This window comes from Penicillium pulvis, assembly GCF_028828015.1.
Source record: "Penicillium pulvis strain IBT 33274 chromosome Unknown contig_10_segment0_segment0, whole genome shotgun sequence".
NCBI classification, from domain to species: domain Eukaryota; kingdom Fungi; phylum Ascomycota; class Eurotiomycetes; order Eurotiales; family Aspergillaceae; genus Penicillium; species Penicillium pulvis.
This window is the reverse complement of record NW_026643071.1, coordinates 639858-650713: the sequence shown is the minus strand read 5'-3', so window position 1 is coordinate 650713 and position 10856 is coordinate 639858. Positions and strand designations below refer to the sequence as shown.

The window sequence follows — 10856 nt, the reverse complement described above, 5'->3', positions numbered from 1 at the left end:
TGTTCCTGATCAATCACCAATCGCTACCATCCATCCGCTTCATTCAACTTCATCTCCAGGCAAATCTCTTGCACTTCACTTCTCGGGCCCGGACGACTTCACGTTTTACATACCACATTCCTAGACGGCCTTGTTTCATTTCTAATACCCCGTGGGATATATACAATTATGGGTTTTCCATCTGCGTTGACTATTTTCTTTATTGCTCTTTTTCTTTCTGCTTTTTTGCACTGCTTTTCTGGTTTTTGCCTCATCCTCATATACCGTTGCGGGTCTGCTTCGCAGCTGTCATTAGCGGGCGCAAGGGTTCCAAGGTTCTCGGGTGGCATTTTTCCGTTTGATTCTATCATGGCACGGCCCAACCTTTATTTTTTTATTCTCTCGCTTTCAACCTTTTACTACTCTCCTGGCCGAAAGATCTGGCATGCATCCGGTGGTGTTCCCATATGTAACAGACATGGATGCATACTGGGACCATCAACGGCAGCATTCATTCTATTCAAATGGGGGCTTTGTTTTGGGCATATAGACTTTCGTTTCACCCCCTTCCCAACCATTGACATTCAACCCTACACTCTGACCAAGGGTCAGGCCTGGGTTTTCTTTTCTTATCCTCTATTCTATCCCCACTATTATCACATCTCATTCTGATCCGAACCTTCTTTTCTCCGGTGGAAACATCTTGTCTCATTTGCATGGTCAATCGCGTGTTCATTATTTTTTTGTCTTTTTGTTTGGGAATACCTGGCCGGGGCGCGAGGGGACGCGGGTCTCGATTGATGGGCGAATGGGAAATATATACCAGGTGGGAGGACAGGACAGGGAACTCGCGGATCTAGTCGTTTTTCATCCTGGACCACTGCTTTCACGTTACGACATTTTTTTGGGATCGAGCCTGGTTTTTCATGAAGATTGCATACATTGTATATATTATATTCTTCTACATGAAACTTGATCCGCTTGTCTATTGATTTTGACTATTCAGTTGCTTTGTATGTCTATTGGGATATGGGCGATGATCAGGAGTTTTACCCTCACAGAAGGAAATAACGTTAACATGAAAAAATGCATCTCGTCCATAATGCCAAGAATTTAATTTGCATCTCGCGATCTACAACCCGCAACCTTGGGGGAATCGAATTTTAGTGTCATATTTAAGATCGCAAAAGTGACAGGCCAAGCTCCAGGGGTTTTTGTGGGGTTCTAAGATGTCGGTAGCGACAAGGAATACCAAGGCGCAGGGAAATTTCTTCTTCTCTAAGCTTTGCTTGGCATCTCTTGGTAGACTATTTGCTTTTGCGCTCAATTACCCACTTTAAGTGCCAGCTGATATTACATCGACTCACGACCTTTGGTTTCACCAAGAACAGATAGCATACGTCTTACTTTCTGGTATCTCCATGTGCTCTGAACGTAGTAATTCATATAAAAGATTCAAACTGGTCTCGCTAAGGATCAAAACTAATACGGTGGAAACAATATCACCGGAAGTGGCGGCTTGACTTTTCAATCCCGAAGCCACACAGCTACCTCCTGTATCTACTCGCGGCAAGCCTAGATTTTAATGAACAGATAATATTCTACTTCTTTCACGATGTTCCAGGTGCTCCTTCGTGATATACAGAAATATTTGCAGAGAAAATATGGAACCCTCCACTTTTCGGACCTATAGAATATCCGGACAGTGATGATCGTGAGGGGACACAGCGCACAAATAATGTGGGAGGTGTCCACTCATTATGTGATTCCACTAAAGCGCAGGGTTTAGGCCTATGACTCTTCAGCAAATGTGTTCCCAAGTTAGGGTAGTCTAATAATCTGGTGCTAGATTGCTGGTTGCTTCAAAAGCTAATAATAATGAGCTCGCTCCAATCTCTCCTCTATCCGTTTCCACAGAGGCATAACACATCCAGGGGGCTTATACAGGACCCATACCTGAACCTAAGGCTTTTCAGTCATAGTCACATTGCACAAAAACCTTTTCACGATTGAACAATCCACAAATGGAGCTCCTTTGCCTGACTAAAGCCCAAACAAACTCTACATTTCCTCTTTTGGAAAAGAAGCCTGGTCAGCTCGCGCCTTACTTAACAGTGGAGGCTTAATGCTATCATAAAAATGTCAGATTTCCCTGGTTTTGATTCATTCAGAACTGGTCAAATCTCCTTTTTTGGAGACCGAGAAGCCCCGGGCACCGTAATAGCTGAAGGACGGGATCGCGTCCACACTAAAAACGCCTCCAAATAGCCATGTGGAGTGTACCAGATTGAATGAGGCTTGAACCTCAGCCCTCAGACTTTTGACTATTCCAACCTTGACCCTCATCTGGTCGATCTTACACTCAGATGGGATCTTTGGGGGCGATCTCTTCCCCAGACAGAATTCCGATGGATCTCTTGTGGTTCGCGCTTTCATCACTCGGCGATGCCCGGGTCATCTCAGCCTATCAATTGGTCATTCTTGACCCCAATGGCCTCCTCGGATCGCGTCGGTGGTGGATCTGAGGGTCCCTTTTCCTCTTTACGGAAACTCAACCATCCTGACGGGGTATGGCCGACTGGAAGATGATCGATTGTTTTTTCCCTCGCTTGCAGATCGCAAGAAAAGGAGGGTATAAATACTGCTTTAGATCCCGGGACTGGCTTTCTCGTCTCAGTCTGAACATATTTTGTCTAAGATCAGTTCAAATCTATCACAATGAAGGTTGCTGCCACCATCCTCCCTCTCCTGACCGCTGTGTCTGCTTCGTGCCTTCACGGCACTTCGCTCATGCCCCGTGCAGCTGACGGCACCGTTGATATCAACCCCTACAACTACACCAACGCTGGCGGTCCTATGGTCTGGTACGGTCTTGACTCTGCCAACCATGCCTGCTCCACCGGCAAGAACCAGTCCCCTATTGATATCGTCACCGATGATGTCGATTACTCTGCCGCTGGTAGCGTGAAGTTCCACGTCCCCAACGCCGACAATGCCAAGTTCGAGAACCTCGGCTCCGGCCTCGAGGTTGTCCTGACCAACGGTACTCTGGTCACCAAGACCAACTCGTACAAGCTTGCTCAGTTCCACTTCCACACTCCCAGCGAGCACCGCATCAATGAGGAGCACTACCCCATGGAGTCTCACTTCGTCTTCGAGAACACTGGTATGTGAATGACTGCTACGATTTGCCCATATCATACTAACAGTTTTATAGCCGGTGACATTGCTGTCGTTGCCTTCCTCTTCGAGCTGTCCCAGTTCGGCTACTCCACTCCCCTCTTCGACTCCGTCTTTGCTCACATCGGTGACATTGCCACCCCTGGCACTTACACTATGACTGATGGCCTGGACTTCACTGGCATCACTGAGCACCTCAACAGCCACGGTATCTACCAGTACTCTGGCTCCCTCACCACTCCTCCTTGCTCCGAGGGTGTTTCTTGGTTCATCAGCACCGAGCCCCTGCCCCTGAACGTCCAGAGCTACAACGCTGTCAAGCATGTGCTCAAGTTCAACGCTCGCTACACCCAGAACGCTCTCGGCCAGGAGAACCTGGTTGAGCTCGCCTCCGCTGAGGTGACCAACTCCACTTCGAACTAAATCTTCTCCTAGAGAAGATCTTACTGGTGATGTGAAAAGCCTGGAGTTGGCGGCTTGTTGATGTTTGTCAGTAGTACATAATGAATAGAGTACATACTACAATAATTAATAATAAATGGTGGGATACTCTTACACAACCCACACATTCCAAACAACGATTGTGCAGACTTTAATCAGGCGTACCGGCGTTTTGGAAACCCCAGTACTAGAACCATGGACCCGGGAACAGGGCTTCGACCATAAGATTGAAAATTGCCGATCTAAACCGACATACTTTGGATTTTCAGCTCACAAAGTGAAAGTCGTCTTGGCATCACAAATAATATCTCGATCTAGCTAGCTCTCGCTAGCGCGAGATCTAAGTGGAGCCTTTGTCCGCGAACTCCGCGGAAGAAATCTCCTCTTAGCCGAGCAATCCCTAAGAAACAGAATGAACAGAATAGCTGGCTATTTGCCAGGTGTATTGTTAAGATTAGAAGTACTTGGACTTGTATTCAGCTCATTTTCGTATAAATAGAGTACGTATGCTGTGCGATGCGGCCTTCTCCACACCCCCTATCGTATGCACGAACCTTCTAGTGCAATTTCTCGAACTTCTCCGAATTGTGGAGTGCATGTCACTTCAGACCCAGTTTAACTTCCCTGTAAGGGAACTGGCAAGTTTCACTCCTTATGCCGATCCAATGCGCAATAATGCAAAGCTCCACTTGGAATCTCTATGCTTGAAAGCCCCGATTCACGCTAGTATCCCGTGTTAATCCGCGATCCATGATTTGGTGTTAAAATTTTCGGCGAGGCCGCGATTTTTGATCAAGCGTCGTCCGGAACTTTCATCTTCAACCATGTTTACATCTACCGATATTATAACTGTCATTTCTTGAACCTCCAAAGCTAATCATTGTGAAGCCAAGTGCTACTGAAAGGATCGGTGACTTCAAGATGCCAAAAGTTCATGCTATAACCTTATGAGATACGATGCCTTCGCACAGGAAGAAATTACATAAGAAATAAGCATTCCAAATTGGGCCTTTGGGGCGAAATGGCATGCAAACTTGTCGATAAAGCTCTTGTCTTGACTATTTAATGAGTAACGAAGGCTAGAGCACGCATGCCATTGAGCTAGACCATCTGAAATCAGTAGAGAAGATGCTGAGATTAGCACTCGAGATGTGAGGTTGCGGTCTGAGCTATCTATTTACACCCTACAAAGCTTAGTGTCATTGGGTACTTTTTGAAGGTTTTTCCCGCCCACCCGGTCTCGCTTCTAAGCATTGACCGAAATGAAATAGCCCGTGCCTCTAAAAGAGAAGAGACTCAGAGGATACTAGATATGCCTAATTGGGCAGAAATCCCATTTCTGATTGATGTTAGCATACATGAGTTCATGCAGGAAAGTGGGGTAAAGCAGTTCCAGTGCAGTATTTCAATGATTCCAAGGCGCAAGGATCATCATTGTGATATATACCATTAGGGCCGTCGGGATTGACTTTCACCATTCATGGATACGACCTTCACCATACATATAACTTTGTGCTCATCCCGAATCTCAACTACCCGCAAGAGCTCTTTGCATATAATTGCACACAGTCTGGAAATGCACGGAATGGCGACCTAACGGCTCTATTTGTAAGAGTAAGAAGCCAGTCTACGCTGGGAGATTCTCCGATATCTTCGGCAGCAATACACCGAGAAGGATCTCCGAGATAGATGGTCTCTATTCTATATATTCTACAAGCTGGCGAAAGTCAATAGTAAAGACGAGATCGGAGCTGCTTTTCGCTCATGATTCCAGTCAGCGTAGAGAGTAAGACTAGGCAATCCAATAATTGACCAGCATCGTTTTCTCTACTTTACTTCTCAAATTTGCAGCACAACCTTGGGGGTGTTTTGTCATGGTCCGAGGTTATAGGGCGCTTTTACGGAGCCCAAACACTCAAATCACCTTCCAAAATTCGGATATCCAAATTAAAGTGATATTTTATGGCTTGGGACTTGATGTAAGCGAGATAACACCAAGATTCTTACACCCTCATTGTGCCAGACAAAATCCATGTGCGACTTTATGCGCTAGCGCTCAAACTCTCTCCCAGACATAATCGAGATATTGAGCGAAGCCCAACCCACAAATAATCGTCTACTCAAAAAAGCTTCATTAGTCTATTCAGTCGTCAAAATAAGCGTGAAAGCTGCAATCTAGAACAAAGGTACCTTGAGGGTTAGGTAATGTGTCACTAGAACTTGTTTTCATATTCTGAGTACCAATGATAGTGCAGGATGCATGAAAGTCCCCATTTAATAGGCTAGAAGCAAGGCAGAAAATGTGGATCCCACCCCACCACTTTGTTTTATCACCTTATTTTTTCCTATTACCTTTCGGCTGCTGTATTGACATCATTTCGTATCCGTATGGTATGCTATTTTAGTGAATTACTATATGAAAACTCTCGGGTGTAAGCCCATACAATATACGCGATTAGCGCGCACTCTATGGTCCGACGTAGGTACATGGCGGCTGGATCGCTACTAAATTCTACAACGGACTACCTCAAGTAACTCTGGAAAATGGGTATGCAAAAGGCGGGATTTTCTTTGGCTAACTATTCTATATCGTGACCTTGAGCTTGTTCTAAATCTCCAAGTGAGTATATTCCAATTTTTCTTTGACTTGAAATTGAAATGGTTGCGACTCGTGTAGCCATTGCTCAATCATGACGTACAAATAGAACGAAATCTTTGGTCATTTGCTTCATACAAACCCTAGCGAACGTCTTGCTCTGTGGGAACTGGAAGCGTTGGAGTAAATTGCCATGCCACATAGGTATTCAATGACGCAAAAGTCTGAGTCACCCATCTTGGGGGCCGTAAACATTGATTCATGATCGACTGTCCACCAGGGCTAGAAGTTGACTATTGCGATGAGTCAATCTCTCATCCTAGAGAACTAGAGAACAGTAGACAATTTTGCCGGATCCTGAATGTTCTCAGACCTCTTCTCGGTTCTGCTGGATGATGTCGAGTTTCGTGCCTTCAGCTGCGCTCCCTGATGATTTAGGTCAAACTCATGTTCCCCCAATCGAGTTGGCAACGGGCGCCACAAATCCTGTAACGCCAGAAACATGGGTTCTTTTTCAAATCGATGAATTGTTTTCCCCGGAACCACTCATAAATGGTCCCGGATGCATCCACTGAACAGTTATTTCTTTCCTGGGATTGTCGTATGAGTTTGCTTGCGTCGAGCATCTTAGTAGACTCCTGTCACTCCTTCCTGAGTCGAATTCTTGATTTGACCATTTTGGCAGATGAACTCTTCAAAACTCGGGTCTTTCCCTCTTTTAGATCTTGCCCTTTGGTAATTTTTTTTGGACTCTCTCCATCTTATCTCCAGCAGCTTCGACGCCGGCAAACTTCTGACCGGTCATTGTACTTCATCCAGGTTCAAGGCCATCCGCATCTCCAGTGATGCTGACGCCAGTCATTTTGGGCGATTGTCGGTGAGAGAAGAGAGAGTGAAACATACCGAAAGGAATATATGCTCATATATATGGGCTTTTTAGCTGCCTCAGTAATGTGGCTTGCCTAGCAGAATGATTCTTATGTCTCCCCGTCCATGTCTCAAATCCTCAGTGCCTCCAAGCAGAGGTCAGAGGAATGTAAGAAAGAGGAAGACGCAAGGGCAGAGATAGGAAATGACAATGCATTGATCAGGACCATAGCTTGATTTGGATTGTTTCAAGTCCCACTGACATCAAAATCCATCACTCGAATTTTCGAGGGGTCTTTGGGAACCCGCAGACCCGAAGAAGATTGTTATTGGCTTCCTGATTGGAGGACTTTGATTTTTGACGGTAGGCTTTGAGGACACTGATGTTGCTGGCTGATAGAGGGCGTGGTTATCCTCGAGGAGGGAGAGTAGGAGAGAATAATCGTGATAAGAGAAGAAGAGGGATGGAGGGTAGGTAGTGAAGGAGAGGAAGAGGAGAAAGAAAGAGACGGGAGGTCTTTATATAGCGCTGCTGCCTGAATAAGATTCAGCCAATGAGGGGAAAATTTAGCAGTGGGTGATATGTTTATATATAGATAATGTTCAGGAAAAAGGTGGTGGGTAAGAAAGACAACTTTTTTATGCACTCAATGTCGTCATCGTCAATTGGGCATGAAGATGACGCAGTAGTTTCTAAGGCTCAACCGAAGAATCAAAAAGCAAACATGAATGATCATGTGAGCATTGATACATGTTAAATCGACTTCATCAAACAACGGAGGCGGAGAAATTCCTTCATGGATATAATGGAGGTGGAGGAAACCTATGTAAGGAGACAAGACTCTTGCATCAGCCATGGGCCTTGAATCAAGGCTGGAAACAAATGGAGATTATCTTATCCCAACAATCTATCATTGACAAATGAGAACCCCAATCTGTGAAACAATGTCATTGATTAGATTTGGCAGGAAGATAAATTATCCCCTTACTTGTACAACCACAATAAGCGAGGCGTACATGCTCAAAGATACAACCCATATCTATCAAATCGCGGAGATTAGAGATTTGGTAGAGCGAATCGCATTCCAGAAGGCAACTAGAAGGCAACTTAGTTTATAATCAAGATAAGAATACATAGTAAATAGATTGCTCCAATTCGATTTAGATTGACAAAGATAAGTGCGGTCGATCCTGGAGCACGGAGCTCTTCGGGACCCAATTATTAGGCAAATCATTTCCTACTAAACACACTCCTTAGGCTCTTTGCTCTAAGATTGGCCTATGATGAATCGCGCATAGAGCATACGTATCTTGCATCTTGACTACGTGGTCCGGGCGCTGTTCATGCTTACGATGTACGTTCGTGGTTTCTGAGATGTGGCTTCATGAGGCACCTACCTATACCTACATGATTTGGTCATAATCGTAAGTGGCAATGGGTATAATCTGAGACTGGGGCCAAATTTTGGGAATTTGTTCAACCGCTGCTTGATACTCCACTGGGTATGGAAAATTGGGGCTGAGTAAAATCTGTCGTTTGAGATCGACGTATCTACTCCGTGGTTTCGGGGGGACACGGTTGAGCATCGCACGCGACCTCAAGGCCTGATCAATCACAAACCTCCAAGTAAGCGTTTCTTATCGAATTTGCTAATTGCGAATTGCGAATGTCGAGATAAATAAATTGGACTCGTAAAGTGATGCTTATCCGGTAAGGGGGATTAGAAATGCGACTTCATGATAGGAACAAGAGACGGGTGACCGATGGAACAAGTCTACTTGATCCATCTCCGAGGAGATAGAAAAGGATACTGCAGCCGTCATTGACCAGGATGCAAGGATTTTGTATGGCGTCAGTGATCCCCCCGAACCAATCCCAGGATCCCCTGCATCCAGGCACGTCTCTCATTTGTGCGCATCCCCCAGATACGCCCTGATATGTTTAATGAAAAATCCATTATCAGCGGTATCTTCCTGTGTGACCGACTACAGATAAGCGGCGGTCCGTTGTCAGTCTCGCATTCGACGCCACAATTCGAGGATCTCCCGGGGGCCCCGTCGGAGGAGAGGAGTTTTCTGGGGTCAAGGAAATCTGGAGATAGGGCGATGGAGCGGTGTGTGAAGAACCACAGTGGACCAGTGGAGATGGGTTATTGGGTTCGAATGGGGCTGATAACGGGCTCTTTTGGGCCTCTTCTTTGGGGTATGGAGCTGCATGATCTACCAAAGTTTGCGCCTCAGGGGTAGTCGTTTGTCTTATCTTGGAATCCGAGATATGCAGACTTATCGTCGTATCGGAGTCGGAGACAGTTGGAGGTTTGGGTAGCGTCACGCCTTATCGAGACGCTGTTGGGTGATAACCACTTCTTTTGGCGCCTGAGAGTTTTCTCAAGGGAGACATGTATATAAAAGCGACATTCCCTCGCTTGTGCATTTCCCATCCCACACACGGTCCATTTTGAATCTTTCATATCGTGGTGGTTTCAGCAGTGGTAAGGAGACAAGAAAATACCCGTGGCCTTCTGTATGTTACATATGCGCAGTTGTCGGCTTTCTTTCCTCCACGCTCTTTCCTTTTGCCCCCTGAGCTGAAGGCAACTCGTTTCTCATATGAGAGAGAACCAATCCGTGACCTCGACGCGAGGCAAACATAGGATTTCAACATACCCGCAGAAGCCGCTCCGAAAAAAAAAAGAAAAAAAAAACCAGTGCACTGACAGGGGACCTCCCTTGTCCGTGCTTCGGAGTGGGGGAAGGATGCATTTACCTGTCCCAAAGTACCGCCACCTTCAACTCATCTTACGGCAGGACTAGCGTCTTTAGACTGTCGGCTTGCATGACGCCACTATCCACGATAAGGCCCTGTATAATTGAAGCTGGCAATTACTACCCTACATTATAGTTGCTTTCGACATGCCGGGTTGGTTCGGAGTTGTTTTATTGACATCTAAATTAGGGCATACCGATCGGAGGCTTGCCACGGGGCCATCAATCTGATGACCCATAGTGACGTTCACCTGGCCACTTGCTACCCCATTCATGCTTTCTATTTATTTTTTTTTCCTTTCCTATATATTTATTGATGACTTCAACAATGGTCTGATGGACACTTAACTGATAAGGAAAGACCGTCATGGGTTACTCCACCGTGGGGGCCTAAGAGTGAACCAAGTTGATCGGCGCCCGCGCCTATCAGCATGACCACGGCTAATTACTCTACTTGGCAGCTTATCAGGCTTATCTTGTCATATCTTAGGTGTTCCTCTTTCATGTGGACCCACGAGGTCCACCGAAAGTCGGGGCACCCACACGATTAGAGATGTTGTCCCTCCGACAGGACGGAGAGCACGGTCAGCTTGTGCCTGTTTACTCGATCCGGTTGCGATCCGGGAACATGTTTTCTTTTCCCCCACATGGAAAACCCTCTCTGATGTCAGGGCCAGGGAGACTGGGAATCTAATTCTGATCGTCACTCCAATGGTCTTACAATGAGTGACGGAGCTGAGAGCCGGGGAAGTGGCGAAGGGAATTAACCAATCCCATTCATTCAAAATCGAAGCGATATTAACCGGTGCGGAATGTGCGATAATCCGCGTGTGCACCCCCGCGCGTGAGGGGAGGGTTTTGGGACTTTTGTTCCAATTTTTCATTAAATCTGACTTCTCTCCAGTCACGGATGAAAAAGAGTTGAAACGGGGATACTCGATGATCGGTAATACCGATCAATTACCATTGGATACCGGGTTCGGGTAATGTAGGGATGGCTTGGGCTCCGGTGAGCTGCCGTTGCGCG

The 10856-nt window shown here is 46.1% G+C and overlaps 1 protein-coding gene across 1 annotated transcript; it reads left to right on the top strand.

Moving 5' to 3' along the window:
* Positions 1-2697: 2697 nt before the first annotated feature.
* N7503_000261 (carbonic anhydrase family protein) lies at positions 2698-3582 on the top strand (the record flags this gene model as incomplete). Its single annotated transcript, XM_057059822.1, has 2 exons — positions 2698-3145; positions 3197-3582. 2 exons carry the CDS (start codon positions 2698-2700, stop codon positions 3580-3582), a joined length of 834 nt encoding a protein of 277 aa, XP_056926745.1.
* Between the last annotated feature and the right edge of the window lie 7274 nt (positions 3583-10856).